Source organism: Parasteatoda tepidariorum, chromosome 2, assembly GCF_982258835.1.
Source record: "Parasteatoda tepidariorum strain Cologne lab strain chromosome 2, Ptep-v5.0, whole genome shotgun sequence".
NCBI lineage: Eukaryota > Metazoa > Arthropoda > Arachnida > Araneae > Theridiidae > Parasteatoda > Parasteatoda tepidariorum.
Genome location: NC_141756.1, coordinates 12160436 through 12178644, shown reverse-complemented (window position 1 = coordinate 12178644; position 18209 = coordinate 12160436). Strand labels below are relative to the sequence as shown.

Genomic DNA, 18209 nt, shown 5'->3' with positions numbered 1-18209 from the left:
CTATATATGACTACATCCACCTGTCATTACTCAGAGGACGCCTAATTGCAGTACTGATGTGCAAATTTCGGTTTTTGTTGCCAATCAACAGCAGTTAGCATAGGAGCATTAAATAAACCTTTGCTACAGAGGCCTGTATGGAGTAACATTTGCTGAAAATCGTTGAAGAGACACTGTTGCTAGACCTTAGGTTCATTTGGGCGGTTAGTTGCTCAATGGTTACACGCATATTCATCTATTTTGCCATGTGTGACACAATTTTACGGCAGAACATAAACAGTTTACAAAATTAACCCTTTTGGAAATGATACACTCTTTGCCCAAAAACTAAAGATCATGCCCTTTTAGGCATTGGATAAATCATTTTGTTTCTGAATTATGCCGATAATTGCAATGTTTTCTGATTCCCCACGGACACTCTTCATATACGGTCCACTGCAATGTGCTGCTATCTGTCCTTTGTGATTGGTTATTTCATGCTGAGTTCAAAATTAGGTGGTAGTCACATTAATGTGACTAAATTGTGTATAATTTCTTATTACATTTATTTATTTTCCAGAACTACTCAAGTTATTAAAACTGTAAATGTAGGTAATTATTAATCATTATCAAAGAGTCAGAAAAAAGTCAGGAAAATAAAATATATAAATTAATCATTCAATAAAATAATAATTACCAGAGCTTGTTGTGCTAACTGGGGGGTGAACATTTAAAGGTGCTACTCGGCCAATTGGTTTATTATGAAAACTTTGATTATTCATGGATGACGTAGAGTTGTTATTTGGCGGCCTAGAGAATGTTGTTAACACTTGGGGAGCAACTGCTGGACTCCCAATCTTTTGAACTTGGGGTAGCACTAATAAAAAAAAAAATGCATTAATGCAGTATTTATAATTTTTAATAAAATGACACACATGATTAAGTAATAAAATAATAAGTAATTCACACAAAACAAAGATTATTTTTGCCATATATTCCTTGGACAAAGTTATAGCCATGCTTTTAATCATTTACTGAAAAAAAAAAGATCCTCAAAAAAAACTACCGTAAAATACCGATAAAGCGCCCCAACTCGATAAAGCGCCCCAACTCGATAAAGCGCCCCCCTGTAGTTTCACATCTATGCAGATTGCCAATCAGTACCCAAAAAACGCCCCCCCCTCCTACATGCAGCGGCGCTTCCGACGAAATATTTTTTTGTAGCAAAAAAATTTGTCAAGGAAAGTTATTTAAGAAATAATTTTCTGACTATTAAAAAAAATTAATAACGAAGTCGACGAAATATTCGCCCGTATCGCGATCTGCTGCAGAACATCGCCAATTCTTAGCTAACTTTCGGCAGCAGCCTGTAAGAAAATAAATAAACGAAATAATAATTTTAAAAAAACATCGCATAAGGAGAAAATTTAAAAGGTATGCATCTTGTATCCACCCCCAGCTTGAAGAAAAATCGCAAGCTAGAAATCTATTTAGCGCCTTAGCAATTGTAATTTAAGTGAACAGAAAAGGAAGAATAGGACCCTAAATCCGACACTCACGGGACTGACGAAATGCCGCACTTCGGATCTCTTTCGGAAATTCCAATATGGCCCCCAAATATTACTATAATTCAATTCCACTGTTAATTTCAGAAAAACCAATAAATTTAGTCAAGTTTCGATCATAGATTATGATGGGGTGAATTTAAAACTGGCCCATCATAAGAGAAGAAGAAATAATCAGAATCCTATGAAGAAGAAATAATCGTTTCTTCTTTGGAGCGAGATCATAGTTCTCGTTTTTTCTTTTAGATAACATTTTGTTTTAACAAAAGACGCTTACCTCGCAAGAAAAAAAAAAAGCTTTTTAAACTAAATGCTAACAAACTAACAATGAATAGCAACAAAAAACAAGCTAAAAATTAATAACGATAAAAAAAGAAAAAAAGCAAGCAAGCAACAATTAACAAGAAAAAATAAAAAGCGGCAAAATAAAAAAAATTAATGAATCGAATAAAAAATCGCAAAAGGGATAAATTCATTTTATTGTCCATGTGGTAGTTTCAATGTCAACTGGGTGTGGCCAATTTATGGTCAAACAGAGGAGGGAAATTCGGGGGCAGTAAAGCACAGCTGTCAAGATTGATTGATCAGTTTTTTCCAACTTCCATTTCTTTATTTTGTTCATTGGAAATGCGGGTGTTTTTACTTCTCACTTTATTTTAAACTGCTTTAGAAACAGATGTTTCCTTTGATACAGATTTATTATTATTTTTTTCTTCAGGCTTCGTTTTTATTTTTAAAAGATAAAATAAAGTAAGTTACTTCAACAGAATAAAATTCAAAATAAAAAGAATATAGCTGATTTTTTTTGTCTTAACAATATAAATTTCTTAAAAGAAAAAACGAAAAAGATTAGAAGTCAAGGTCACCTTGATTGGAATGTACACTCACTGATAAGAATGTGAGAAAAATTTAGGGTGTGGTGGGAGAGTTGAATGTAAAAGATTGAGCAGAAAAGAAAGAATATCCTTTGCCAAGCAGGGGAAGAAGAATGTAAATTGGAAGGGGGTGGAATTGAATGAAAGAGATAAGGAGTCAAAGGGAATTATCATTTCTTAGAATTGTACTACAGGGGCAAGAAAAATCAGAATATTTTGGGGGTGGAGACTGAACATTCCCCTTGTTCACAGAGATTAGAATCAGTCCTTATTGTGATCTCTAACAAGCAGGATGCCTAAAATCAGCTCTTATACTGTTTCTAAAAAGTTGGAAGTCATCCAATGGCATAAGGAAAATGGTTCTGTTATACACCGAACTTCTAGGCATTTCGGCATCGACAGAAAAAGAATTCGAGAGTGGATTAATAAAGAAGAAATTTTATTAGCTAATAATCATGGGGAACAAAAGAAAATTCGGAAATTAATCACTGGGAGAAAACCTTTATCAGAAGAATTAGATGATACCCTGTTTGAATTTTTAGAAAAAGAAAGAGAAAATGGCTTTGCTGTATCCAACAGAATGCTAGAAGAAGAAGCATTAAAAATAGCAGCTTCTCTTGGACTTATAGATTTCAAAGCATCCTCTATGTATATAAAACGATGGAAAAAAAGGTTCAACATTTCCATGCGAAGAGGAACAAATGAAAGCCAGAAGTTGCCAAGTGATCACGTTGAAGCCGCAAATAGCTTCATTCAAGCTATTCGTTCGTTAAGAATAAAAAATGACTACACGCCATATAATATTCGAAATATGGATCAAACGATGGTGCGGTTTGATGAGCCATACGCTCGGACTAATGATATTGCTGGAAAAAGTACAATCAGAATCACAAACACGGGGTGCAAAAAGCGAGGCTTTACCGTAGCGCTAGCAGCAACTGCCTCAGGGCATAAGCTTCCCGCTTTCGTGATTTTAAAAGAGCCAACAGGACGCATCCCACCTCGCGTGCTGAAAGACTTAAAAGTTCCTCATAATGTAAAAGTTACCTGCTCTTTCAACGGATGGATGACGACCAACCTTATGGAAAGTTGGTTAACGAGGATTTGGGGTCCCAATGAAGATGATGTAAGAAGATTGATTATCTTAGATCGAGCTTCAATCCATAAAACTTCAAGTCTCCAAGAAAAATTAAAAGATCTAGACACTGATTTGGTTTTGATACCGGCAGGGTGCACAGGTCTTCTGCAGCCAGCAGATGTTTCGTGGATGGCGCCCTTCAAAAGTGCACTGCGAAGAGAATGGGCCGTCTTCATTAGAAACAAACAAAAGACTCTTGCTGGGAATTTAAAAAGGCCAACTCGGCAAGATGTGATTGGTTTTGTGTCAGCTGCTTGGGAAGCGGTCACCGAAGAGACTATTTCTAAATCCTTCAAGCGTTGTGGTATATCGAACGCTTTAGATGGAAGCGAAGATGGGCTATTTCATACCAGATTAGCGGAAGTCAATGTCGGATCTGTAGACAATGATATCACTGATGAACTGAATGAAGAGTGTGTTAACCTTATTTTGGATGACGATTCTGATATTTCTTTTAATGGATTTTCAGATAATGATTAAAGTAACTAAATAAAATATCTTTCTTCTTATGAAATATGCTGTTGTATATATTTTTTATTTTTTCACCTATTTGCATGTGCCGCAATCGCACTGAAATTTAAAAATGAAGGATCACTGTAAAGGTAAGTGATTTTACTAATTAAAATTTATATTTTCTCTCTTTTGCTATGATTATTTTTACTGTATATTTTACGATTCATAATTATTAATGCCCAATGATTCATAATTATTAATACATTATTAATGCCTTTTTATAAATATTTTCCAGTTTGATTGATATAGGTAAAATAAATTTTTATAAAAACTTTCTGTACACTACATTATTTTTATAATAGTTTTTGATAGCTGGATTTGGTAAAACTTTTGATAGGCTTCTAAGTATTATATGGAATAAAAACAATTCAAAATTGGTAAATTAGATTAAACTTTCAAAAATAAATTCCTTAAAAGCAATAAATACAGTGAATGGGTCAAATATCATATTAAATGCATACAGCAGTACAGTTTTCCGTAAAATATTGCTCAAATAATAACATTATAAATCAATTTCCAACCTGTACTATAACTGGCAGCTAAATTAAAATTCAAGTATTACAGAAACAAAAAAAAAAAAAACATGTTTATAAAATATTTAGAGGCAAAAATAAATGAACACCTATTACCAGTAGCTGTAGAGATATTAGTGCTTAATACTAAAGATTGGGTGTTGGATACTGATGCTGCTACATGAGGTTGAGCAATGGCAGTCGTCGCTGCTGGCTGTACTTGAGAGTGCTCTGCTACGGAGTTAGCAACTGAAGTTATCACAAAATGAGCACCAGCGGCTGTCTGGACAACCCGGCCAATGCCACCAATTAGAGACTGAATGCACTGAACCCGATTGCCACTCGCAGGGCCTGGTTGCAATTGCAGAGTAAGACCACCAAGAGGTGCGAGTGAAGCAACAGCTAGTAAGAGAGACAGGGCAAAGATTTTAGAACACACACAAACACTATATCATGCAATAGTAAGATTAGTAGCATCGTAATCTGCAATTAGATAATGATAGCAACAAGCTCTGAGAAGAGGTGAAGCAAAGCAGAATAATTTTCCTTACCAGGCCCCAAGCCACATAATTCAAATTTGACACTTTTAAACGTATGTTTTAAAATGACCATTCATAAAACACTAACTTAAATATTTTATAAAAATAAAATATAAAGCAATAAGTAATTTTATCTAGGGTAAACTATAGGGTTTAGCTTAACAATCACTGATTTTTATCCCGCTCAAATTTGTATAGAGTCATATGGGTTATTGTCAACACACTGATTATTTACCATTGTATCTAGTCTCAAATACTTAAAAAGGCAAGTATTTATTTTGTCACAAGTCAAAAATTCTCAGATGTACAAAGCAACAAAAATTAAACTTTCATTTTATACTAGCAGACTTAATCTTATTATTATATCACAAATTATATCACAAAGACAACATAACCCTTCAATTTCTAGAATGATAGCGATTTAGATGCAAAATATCACTAACTTTTTTTTATTCTTTGCCTGGTCTAAAAAAAAACCTGCACAGGAATAACTGTTAAGTGTTTAGAAAATTCCTAAATTATCGGAAAAAAAATTTATTTAAAAGATGTCTAGCCAGAACAATTTGAGCATAAATGCATTAACATGGCAACTAAAGGACTTTTTCTTAAAATTAAAAACATATGTAATATGCATCGATTGAACCCAGTATTTTGCATAATGAATAACAAAAACACATTTCTTTTTTCTTTATGTAAGAAACTTAAGGACAAACTGGAAAATCTAGGGTTACAATGCATAACAAACATTTTAATACTATAAAAATTTGAAATCTTTTTTCTAACTTTGACACATAGGATAATAAATATCCCCTAAGTAAATTACAGGAAAAAAAACTTTTTTAAGGTAGAAAAAAATATTTTTTTATGCATTATTCGAAAAGTTAAAGTTTGCACATACATCTTAGAATTCAGCACAAAAGTTAATTAGAAAAAATTAATAAATATAAAACTAATTATAAATAAAATATTTTTGACAAATTTTAATACAAAAGAAGATCATAACAAAATTTTATAAATTACCTCCACTAGGTTGGACCAACTGAAGCGTATATTGTTCAGGCTGACTAGCAACAGGCGGTGAACCAATAGCAGCAACAGGACTGACAGCTCGTGAGGGAGTGCCCTGTTGGCCAGGTATAACCATTAGCCTTTGGGGTTGTGGTAAAGCTGGACCAATAGGCATGGTCACACGATTAGGAATAGATGAAGGCAAACGACTAGGATGTGCTACAGCAGGAGATGCAATTCTTGGTAGGGGAGTAGGTGGAGCAGAATTAGAAGCCCCCTAGAAAAAAAACATAAGATAAATAATCATCATGTTGCTTGTTTCACTTTTCGCTTAAAGTGCTTAGCAGGTTAAAATCTGTCATTCTAGACCCCATGTTGTTTTAGCTACAGGCAAACATATAATAACAATGTGTTGTTGCGTGTATATTAATTAGTAATTAATATACACGAGTAGAATATCGAGTGAGTATTTTGTCCCCCCCTTTAATGATACTAGCTTTAATTTAATTACAGTCGAAAGAACAACAATTTACTGAATCCTTTGCATTTTTATAGTGTTTTGTTTCACTATCTTAACCTTTTGATTTAGATTGTAACCCATAATCTGCTCCCTTTTTTGGTAAGTAAAAAGTGCTCGAAAAAATCTGATGTAAGAAAAAAAAAGTTTGAAATCCATTGGATTTCTGAGAGTAACAAATTAATCAAAAATCCAGATTAATTTTTCCCTTCAAGAAATATTTTAGTTACTTCCTTTGGAATTCAGAAATTGATATTTTCCTCACCTCTACATCATTTAAATTGAGAATTTTAACAAATTATGAATAAAATCTACATTTTAAGCATTATGCAAAAACTTGACAATGGGAGAGCTATAAATAGAGCAGATAATTTTTAAAGGACATATTTAAGAAATATATTCATACCTGGGTGTTGCAAAAGTTGACTTTCATTTTGACAGCAGGGCAGGGCGGAGGGGGCTCTGGTAAATTATCAATTTCAACAATTAGTTTTGGAGGTGTTTGAAACTTTCTAACACGATGAGCAGCAAAAGCAGTTAAAGATAATTCTAAATCGGCTAATAGCAGATTCAGAGACTGTAAATTAACTTGCTAAAAAGAGAAGAAGAAAAAATATTAATTAAAATATAATGTCATTAATATATGATTGGTAACGAGAAAGCAATCCATATAGCTTAAGCACTGTTTTTACTTTTTAACTCCATAACCTTATCAATCAAATAACAGAACATATTACTCTTTTCAAAGAAATATCATAAGAAAAAGATATAATAAAAACAAAAAGAATTCGTAAACATTTATTTTATAGCACTGATGGAAATTACATGTCATAATTATAATAATAAATAAATAAATTATAAGCTTTAAACTTTATGAATTAGTTATACTAACTACATTTTACTTTTTTGGAAACAGGTGGGTTTGGCTATAGACAATGTCACCGTCATGTATCTAAAGGTACCTCCATATAGAATTGAGTTGCCATTTCTCATATACTAAATTATGGGAATTGAAGTGGTAGCAACGTTACAATAGTCCTCCAACAGAATTTTATCTGGTATAGAATTTGATGAATGAATATCTCTAGTTGATTCATTGTTATTTTGCGAGATGCCGAGAAAGCTGTGTTAAGATCACCAGACTTTGAGCGCTATTTGTGAGAACTGTGTGAAGATCAAGGTTGTGTGTGTGTTCTCTCCTACCTTGCTATTAGAAGTAGAGTAGGTACAGACCCCTCTTGTGTTTGATTGAAATGGAGTAGCAACAGCGCAAGGAGGATAATATCGCAGTCACAAATAGCAAGCCAACTGTTCACTATGCTCCATCGATTAAAGTAGGCATGTTAAGATCAGGATAGAAGTTTATGCCGAGGAAGGTGTGTTCAGATCACATACGAAAGTCACCAACGTGGGACTAGGCTACCGACAATGTTAACCATCATCTATCTAAGGGTACCTCCAGATAGAATCAAGTTAACATGTCTTATATACTAGTGAATTAGAATTGAATATTTGTAATGGAAACTATGCTACAATACTCCCTCACCAGAATTTTATCTGGGATAGAATTGGATGAACGGATATCACTAGTTGGATATCACATTATAAAATGATAAACTAATCATTAAACTTACTTTAAATGGATCATATTCCAATGCCTTAGATGCTAAGGAAGACGTATGAAATGTTACTCCCTCCATAAGAAATGGGGAAACAGTTGGTCTTTCTTCAAACATATTAGGATGATTGCAAACTTTTCTCAGTTGCATCAATATATTTATGACACTCATGAAATTTCCAGTAGCTAAAGTTTCTTTTGTCCTAAAAAAAATTATTCAGCATAAAATGATGCATGTTAAAATTTTTAACCTGGAAAAATCATGTGTGGTACTCAAGAAATGGGTAAAAGAGAAATTGACTTTTAGCGTGTAGAAGTATAAATGCTTCACTGCTCACAAACTTATTAAATTTTAAGGAATTATAAATATAATTTTTGCGATTTACTCAACTGTAAGATTAATTATAATTGGGTGACTAATATAATTATTTTCTGCCTTCTATGTTGCTTTAATAAATGCTTTACCGATATCTAGATATAGAAGCAGGCAACTGATTTTTGCAAAACTTGGTATCACAGCTAATAAAAATTAGTATTAATGATTCTTGATCACCCCTTGTTTACAAGAGGTGATCAAGACTGTACATCATGCGTGTTAGCATAGACAAGGAACCTCGTCTGTTAAATCATTATATCAAGTTCTCCGGTATTCTTATATTGGTGTCTTAAATCAGAGTTCCAATGCTTTACAAGAAACAAAAGCATGATCATGTAAGTATTATATCGATATTTAGAGAAGTATCGATATAGTGTCCAGTTCCAATTACTGCTATAAGACGAATACCTGCAAGCTAACCACAGAAAAACTCAAGAAAATGCAAAATCATTCGAAGCTGAGGTCATAAGAATGTATTAGGTTGAAAATGTACTCAGAAAACATAGAAATGTTTGAACAACTAAACAAAAATATTCTTACTTTGTCTGCGACATGAAATCATCATAAAGGTATCTCTGTCTATTTGACAAGCGACATACTATAATATGCTCATATTTTTTTGGCAGTTGTTTTTCTACTTCACACTTCAACCTTCGTAACAAAAAAGGTCTTAAAACCTAAAAAGAACATTTTTATAATAAATTATAAAAAGAAAAAGTTTATAGAAATATGCAATACATTTTCATCATTCAATATATTATATAATTTAATATCATTAAAAATATCATTATATAAATTAATTATATAATATAATTTCACATATTTATGGATTTCAAAAGCTACAATTTCGCATAATCATTTAGTTACGTTAGGGAAAGTCATCTTTTTTTTTTTTTTTCAAAATCACAATATTTTTGGTTTTGTAATTTGAGGGAAAAAAATCCTAAAATTCAGAGACAGCACCAAAAAATTTGAAACATCTGATTAATAGATTTGCTGAAGCCCAGTGCTAAATAACACAAAACAATAATGGTTTTTTAAGATATAAAAAGCAGGAAATAAGAGGGTGAGAAAAAATGGACACCTAAGTAATAGGAAAAATAGGTCTGTGGACCCTATTTTACAAAGAGAAGACAGGGGATTAAAAATTCACAAAGAGAAGATTGTCAGTCATTAACCCCATATAAATCTTGAAAAAAAATTACTAAGTTAAAAATTAATCAAAATCTTCATTGAAACAATAATTGCATGTTAAAAAATTTATTACAACATAGAAGTAAATAAATTTTAACAAAGTTTCAATATTGCACTGGAAAATTAACAATTAAAATTTCGTTAACAATGGAAGTTTAAAGTTTCTTTAACAATGCAGAAAAGTTCCCTAAGTTTTAAATTTTCTAGATTAACTTCTTTTTACCAGCAAAAATATTCATTTTCCCTGATTTTTTTTAAAGCTAATTCAATACACTCTGAGGATTCCAGGTTTTCAAGAAGAAATATCATACTGATTCATATAAATATCTAAAATATGAAATGAATAAATTGGTAAAAAAAAAAAAATTTAATACCTTATGTAATCTTTTGATAAGACTGTCATTATATTCATGGCTACCTTCAATCATCCCAGTAAATGGATTTACAAACCACTCTCGAAATTCTTTGTGAGACTGGAAGACATTTGGCATTAAAAAATGCATGAGAGACCATAATTCCATCAGGTTGTTTTGTAGAGGAGTGCCAGTCAGAAGCAACCGATGAGAACTTTGAAAGTTTAACAAGAGCTGCCATCTTTGGGACTTAAAGTTCTTTATGTGGTGGGCCTGTAAAAACAAACATGACTGACAATGGAAAATGAACTGCATGTAAGCACACATATTTATAATTGATGAAACATACACAATACACAAAAAATACCAAAATAAACATACACAATCAAAATTTTTTTATTTATTATTAAGTTTTTTTTATTTATTATAAAAAAAAGAGAAATTTGCTGTAAAAAACAATAGAATTAAACAATTTCTGTCACTATGGAAACCAAATTTAACGGAGAAAAAAATCCCTGTTTGATTGAATCTAATAATGCAATCTTAAATATCATTGGTGACATAATACTGCCCTAAGCAACTCCATATTATCTAGCTATTAACATATTTTCCTTATAATCTAGTCTCAAATTGAGAATGTAGATATTTTAAATAATGGAAATTAATCAAAACCTATATTTTTATGCAGTAAATAGTCTGCAATTTAATTTAAAAATCACCATTGCAAAAATATAAAGTGTGGTACTGCAAAAACCAACCACTATCAGCTTATGTAAAAGGTAGTGGTATAATCAATTGTTACTATTTTGCCATCAATCTCTACATTCAACCTAATAAAAAGCAAAATTCACTCTACATTTAACCTAATAAAAAGACTAAAAATAAGTTACATAATATGTCTTTGAAATCATTGGCGTCATCAGATTTCACCCAAATTGCAATTCCTTACACTTTAGTTTATAGATATAGATTATTAATGTTGATTTTAAGTGTATTTAATTTACTTAAACAATAAATTTATTTAAATTAATAAGTTTAATTATAATTATTTAATTATATGGCTCTAAAAAAGTTATATTTAAAATTTTGTAAGTAAATTGAGGGAAAGTGTAAATCCTAAAAATTTAAGAGCATCAAATATCCTCTAGTACAAAGTGAATTCTCATTACTTTTTGGCATTTTTAAGGAGACAATTGCACCATTAATTATGCAACATGGCATTTTCTGTGTAGATATAAAAAATTCCAATTTAACTAACATTATTACAAAAACACAGACATTTATAAGCTCATAGATTTTTCCTTATTATCAAAAATAAAGAAAGATAAAAGTTAAATATAAAAAAATCTAATTCAAAATAAAATTTTGTGAAGTTAAAATCTTACTTCATCTAGAATTAGATATTTCCACTTTTTTCTACGAAAAGACTGATGATCTTGAACAACTAATTTATAAGAAGTAATACACACATGAAATGCATTAAACTTGGTCCAACCCTAAAAAGAGACATTAAAATTATACAACAAAAATATATATGTCAGTTTATTACAAATTGACAATTAAAAAAGAGAGAAACTTACAACACGTTTTTGCTTTCTTTCTTTAGGTGTGCCATAATAGGTGAGTATTTTAAACGCTGGACACCACTTTTTGAACTCCATTTCCCAATTAAGCATTACACTGGTGGGCACAACAATTAAATGAGGACCCCAAACACCTAAATTTAAAAAAAATATTAAGTTAAAATAAAAAATAATACAATTATATAATTGTGCGAAAACAAATAACTATGTAAAATTTTAAAATAGCATAAAAAGCAATGCATTATTGTTGGTAAAATGCAGTTAAGATATCGTGTTATTCAAAAGTCTAGATTAAATTGCAATGTGCAGTTTATAAATCAGGTCCATATGAATATTAATTGTAAATTGAGAGGGTGATTTTTAAATCTTTTTAATGCTAATTGCAATGTCTACCAAAAATACAAATTGTGATAGGAGAATGGTAAAAGAAAATAGGATTAAATCTGAAAAATTAAATTTTGTCTATTAACGCAAACAGAACACGTGAAGTTAAAGGAAATTATAAAAACAAAAATCTTCCATTATGATAAAATCAAACCGGGTAGTTAAATTATAAGGATAATAAAGTCAACACAAAAAATTCAAAGAAACATCTACCAAGCTAAAACAAAATTCACACACAAAGATTGGTGCAAGGAACGAAATTCTTTAATTGTGGACATCTATAAATTTGCATTCTCATAAATAAGAAAAGGCGAGATTTCATTAAAAAAACTGAATTTTTAATTTTTATTAAAAATTTAAATGACTGGAAAAAAACTCATTTACACAAAAATTACCAAATTTTTAGGACAGAATATAATAATCCTTGCGCTTTGACTAAAAATAGATACACATGAAGATTTATTTAATAAAAGGTGATGAACAGTGCTTCATTTCGTGCTCAAGTTTCAAATGCTCTAATAAAGCAGCTTATTCAAATTGTTAATCTACGAATTTTTTAATTTTTAGGGAACATTTAGTTTAACATGATTATTTAAGTGTAGAATGAAACATTTGAGGCTGTTTTATTTCTTGTTTAAAGTAAGTATAATAATTTTAAATTGATAAAATAAAAAAATAAATAATAAATAAATAAAAAATTCTGAAATCACAGAAGTTTAAAAGATAATTCGCTCTAAAAATGTTCTTTCTTTCATTTTTTGAAAAAAGACCAGAATTTTTAAAGAACAGGATATAAATATTTTATATTTTACTGAAATATGACTATGAGGAAGGATTTTGCTACTAATTCAGAACATCGGAACACTGTGAAATTGGGAGGGAGGAGTTGGGGGGGGCAGAAATTCAATTTTATAAATTAGATTTTTCAGTGACCCAATCCATATCTTTCTTTAAAAAAATTTAGATAAAATCATGAAAAATTTTGTTCAATATCGAAATCCATGACTTTCTAGGTGCGGGGATTACCCTGTGTATATATGATACAGAACAAATCAAAAATAGCAATATATTAAAACGTCTTATCACCTTTTTCGCAAGCAAGATGAGCCAATATAGATATTGTTTGTATTGTTTTTCCAAGACCCATTTCATCAGCAAGAATCCCATTCAATTTCTTGTCATACATAGCATTTAACCAATCTAACCCAATATGTTGGTATTCTCTCAGTTGGTGTTTCAAAAGAAAAGGAACTTTAGTACAGACCTAAAATAAAGAAGACACATAAAATCATACAAGAAAGAAAGAAGAAAAAAAAGACTTATTATTATAAGTTTAACATCAGGTCATAAACAATTAACTCTACATAATATATATTCTATTTAATAATGGTCTTTCACAAACACAGGTAATTTCTAGCAATATATATGAATCGGAGCAGGACAGGATTACTTTATGAAAATGTCATTTAAAGCTTAAATATTAACTTATAATTTTTCTTAATCAATGAAAAATCTAGTACTAGAATAAATTTAAGAAAAAATAAATTCTAAGAAACATTTAGTTTAAATTATGCAACTAGGCAAACAAAGAAGCAAAACAATTGATTGCAAATTTAAAAAATTTGAAACAAAATTAAAAATTCATTAAAAAATAAAATAAAAATAATTAAAATAAAATAAAAATAATTAAAATAAAATTAAAATAAATTACTCAATCAGAAAATTGCTGAATTTAGTATATATACTTGGCAGTTTTAAAATGTTTATTTTGCTATTTATACCTAATAATTTGAAAGTTATTCAAGTCTTTTTAACAAAAAGACAGAAAAATTTTGTTGCTTTGAAGGCTAAAGAATGAGTTGATTGTGCATTAGCTATTTTCTGCAATAAGTAACTATTAACCAACTTGTACCATCTAATTTTTCGTAGAAAGGCTTAAGATTTGAAAAAGTTCTTTTCTAAAATGCAAAATTATAGATGTGTGTTACTAAGAAGGAAACCAAACGATTAAAATGAAGACACTATTAAGACCATTTGAAAATTGGGAACATTTCAAATCCTTTTTAACATAACAAATTGTCTATTTTTACTTTTAAAAGTACAACAAATGCTATATTTTAAATTGAAATAATAGCTACAAAGATTAAAAATCTTAAATTCGAAATCAAATCAAATATTTTACCTGAGTTGTAGATAGTGTGTTGCCTTTGGGTTGAAAACTTTCTGCTGTAGCAGCAATGTCAGTTATTTCTTTGGTAGGATTAGCATTAGAATCGTCCTAAAAATAGAAAAATAAATAAATGTAAGATCAATGAAAGTGAAAGAGCATAAAAAGATTAAAAAACCTGACTTTCGATTATACTATATTTGAAAACAACTGAGCTACACTATACCTTATCAGTTTCATCTGTGAGAGATTTTAAAAGTGCATGCTCTTTTTTGTCTTCCCCATCAACAGACATGTCTTCATCAGATTGTTCATCTTCACTGTCATCAATTTCTGAAATAAAATTCCTCTTTTTATTTAAAAAAAAATTTCATATGAAGATCAATATTTAATTAATCAAGAATATTCTACTGAATTTAACAGCTTCCTTTTCATTAAAATTATTTAATTGTATGTATTTACACTAGGGAAATAAGCAATTTATTATAATTAATTTGTTAGCCAATAACGAGAAAGCATTTTCTAGAAAATCTTTTATTGGCATGAAGATATAAAAGCCGCTGGGTCCCTTGTCATCATACAATACAACACTGAGCACTGTATGAAGGACTGACGATGGAGCTGTCAGCCACTGGTGATTGGTGAACAGAAACCATGCACAAAGATGGATATTACTATTTGATTTTTAAGTTTTCAATTTGACTAACAGGTCAATTTTTTTTATGTCACTAGACTTCTTAAGGCTGCAAGAATTAAAACTTTTTATTTTTTTAAAAAAAAACCAGAATATTCTCAAATACTTTGATTTCCTAAACAGTAAAATTTCCTTTCATTTATTTATTAAGCCTCTTTCAGATTTTATTATTATTTTTTAATTAGAAATATATCAACAATAACAAGGAAAAGGTTGTTGTGTGCTTCAAAAAACTGATAAACAAATACAAAATAAAAACTGGTCTGTGCATCCATTGGTCACAAAAATCTTATTGTATTATATAATGACTAATCTATACATCCATTGGTTCAAAAAATTGTACAGTATTATCTTGTTTTCTCACAGTAAATGCAAATTTCTTAAACCGTTATTGGTATTGCCCTGATAACAGAATAGTCTACCAGTGAAGTATTTCTCTATCCCTAATTTCCTTATTTATAAAGAATCATCATCATTTTATAGTACATCATTATATACAACATTTTATGTTAAACATATTTAAATATTAGAAGTTATTATGTATTAATCGTTTTACAATTATTAAATAATAAATAAACTTTCTTTCTTATGTATTATGTTTTAGGTACTTAAGAGGAAGCTTCATGCATCCTATGTTTAATATATTAATAAATAACAGTAGTAGTAAATTTAAAATACTTTTTCAAACAAACAATAGGACAGCATACCTCTTTCATCTTCACTCTGTTGTTCTGATGTTTCTACTTCAAAATCACTAGCATAAGCAGCTGCATATTTCTCTCGTAGCTGTTCAATTGACATTTCATCTAAAATAGTTATATTATTAGCAAAAAGAAGCAAGTAAATTAAATATAAAGCTATAATAGATTATAACATACTTTCTGCTTCTAAATCTTTAATTTCTTCTTCATGATTAACATTATCTTCATTTTCTTCCTGCTCTAATATTGTCTGCTCATCGTCTTCTTCCTCTTCGGATACCTCAAAGTCATCATCATCACTTCCCTAAAAAAGATTATACAAAATATATATAACGTAAGTCAACTAAACATAATGGAATTAATACTAATAGGAAACAATCATGCAGATTCTACAGAAATGGTTACATTAAAACATGATTGAATTCTTACTGTTGTTTATGATTATTTTTTTACAGGATATGTACATTATATCTGCATTACATTACATGAACAATGACACACACAAAAAATTGTGGTTCAAAATCATACAGTACTAATACTAGAAGAACTGTAAACAATGAAACAGTACTATAATATAATCTCAATTTTCACTATATAAATAAACCAATGATTGCTTCTTTTCGAAGTCAGTATTTCCACAATACATTTTACATACCAATTAAATTTACTGGTGTTCTTTGAAATAATAAATATATCTAAAATGGATTAATTATTTTAACTAAGTTAATTAATTTATCAAAAATATTTGAATTCACAATATAATATGACAAGATGCTTTTTGTATAACAGATAAGAAACATATTTTGATATAAAAAAATAAGCTAGCCAAAAGTTTGCGATATAATATATCAATTGTTAACATAATTGATTTCATTTATGATAAACATATTGTTACAATTTATAATTTTAAAAAAAAAACAGAAATATTACCTTTTCAGGTTTTACATCAGATTGTATAGACAGTAAACTTAAATCACTTTTGTCTTTAGAATCATCTAAGGAAACATGAGTATTCAAAATTTCTGGTGGAAGAGAATCGAGAAAATCTTCAAAAGGCATTTCACTCTCTTGTTGCAATAATTTAATTTCTTCGTCTTGCTCCCCTTTATCAATATTTTCTTCCTCCATTTTTATTGTTTCCTCATCATCCTCTTCACTATCAGATGGTTCAAAATCTATGAAATAGAAAAATTTCAAAACAATATATCAGTATTTGCGATTAAAAAAAAATTTAAGATGTCAACCGGAATATAATCCGGGAGGGCATGTAAGGATCATTTTATGACCCCATGGATTCCACAAGTTCTGAATCCTTATAAACTATACAACTGTTCATCCCATTTTTATTTGTAGCCGAGTTTGCCATCCTTATCCGCCTTTTATAAATAATTAGAATGAATTACGAGCAATTTTTCCCCTCAATAGACATTTTATCAGTGACTGGGGTCATGCGTCTTTTAGTTATTTATAAAAATCATTTTCTTGCGTCTACTGAGTTCAGTGTGTTATTTTCCAATTAAAGTGATTTCTATTTGATTAAAATGTTTATATCAAATTTTTTTCACAATAAGTAAAAGAATAGTCTTTCTATCTAAAAAAAATCCACTAACCATGTATAAAAACAGACGACCTCAGCTGACCATGTATGAAACCCAAAGACTTTGGCATGTCACTTATTATATTAGTGATCAAAGCTAGCAAACGGCAAGTTAATCCACGTTTGAATCATGAAACACAAATTCCAACATTATTTTTTTCTTTTTTTGTTGCCTGCTACTCATAACTGCACCTATTTTCCATACACCTAATTATAACACCATTTGCAAATTACATTGTTTGGGATTTCTACAACAGCTGTAAATGAAAATGTATATAAACCAAGATGTTTTTACAACATGCACTCTCAGTGTTTAGTTTACACAACTCTTTTTTTAATCCATGCTGTGAGCCTGTGTAAATATCTATTCACAATGTTTTTTAAATGTGAAGCAGTGTTTAATGTCTTAAATAAGTAATGTTATCTTTTTCGGTCGTTTCTCAGTTTGTGACAAATAACCAGTCTGTTACTATCAGCTAATGGTGGATTGCTTGATCCCCATATGAAATAACTGTTCATCTATTTTTTTCCCACCACAAGTCTTAATGTGCGTTCAGGAGGCACATGACCTTCCAGATAAAGTGGGACAAAGGGAAAAGAAAAGCTCAGAAAACACTGTTTAAATTGCTCACCAAATGATCTTCGCTTATTCCTTCTTAGAGGGGTGGATGATGCAGAACCAGGGAGGGGAGACGACCCCCTACTTGACTCTGGACTACCCTTATTGCTCTGATTCATCCCTTGTGTAAGCCAAGAGGAATATTTCTCTGTTTGGTCGACAATAAAATTTAAATGGACATCTAAGACTTTTTTTCTTTTTTCTTCTAGCCATGTTTGGTGCTTATATTCCACAAGCTAAAAAAAGAATAACATTTAGCAAAAATAAATACTTATAG

The 18209-nt window shown here is 30.1% G+C and overlaps 1 protein-coding gene across 6 annotated transcripts in view; it reads right to left on the bottom strand.

Moving 5' to 3' along the window:
- The window catches only part of dom (domino helicase), a 92994-nt gene that overhangs the window by 47495 nt on the left and 27290 nt on the right, over nucleotides 1-18209 (bottom strand). For 5 of the 6 annotated variants that reach the window (XM_043047444.3, XM_043047445.3, XM_043047446.3 and 2 more), the window contains exons 7-22: nucleotides 17946-18168; nucleotides 16647-16891; nucleotides 15894-16020; nucleotides 15723-15821; nucleotides 14548-14654; nucleotides 14337-14432; nucleotides 13241-13418; nucleotides 11768-11904; nucleotides 11573-11683; nucleotides 10209-10460; nucleotides 9181-9317; nucleotides 8281-8467; nucleotides 7053-7238; nucleotides 6142-6406; nucleotides 4700-4984; nucleotides 677-856 (exon numbers count right to left, since the gene is read on the bottom strand). In XM_043047444.3, the coding sequence (XP_042903378.2) occupies nucleotides 677-856; nucleotides 4700-4984; nucleotides 6142-6406; nucleotides 7053-7238; nucleotides 8281-8467; nucleotides 9181-9317; nucleotides 10209-10460; nucleotides 11573-11683; nucleotides 11768-11904; nucleotides 13241-13418; nucleotides 14337-14432; nucleotides 14548-14654; nucleotides 15723-15821; nucleotides 15894-16020; nucleotides 16647-16891; nucleotides 17946-18168 (2815 nt within the window). The remainder of the gene's footprint in view (nucleotides 1-676; nucleotides 857-4699; nucleotides 4985-6141; nucleotides 6407-7052; nucleotides 7239-8280; nucleotides 8468-9180; nucleotides 9318-10208; nucleotides 10461-11572; nucleotides 11684-11767; nucleotides 11905-13240; nucleotides 13419-14336; nucleotides 14433-14547; nucleotides 14655-15722; nucleotides 15822-15893; nucleotides 16021-16646; nucleotides 16892-17945; nucleotides 18169-18209) is intronic. The other variant, XM_071177155.2, reaches the window with a different exon arrangement.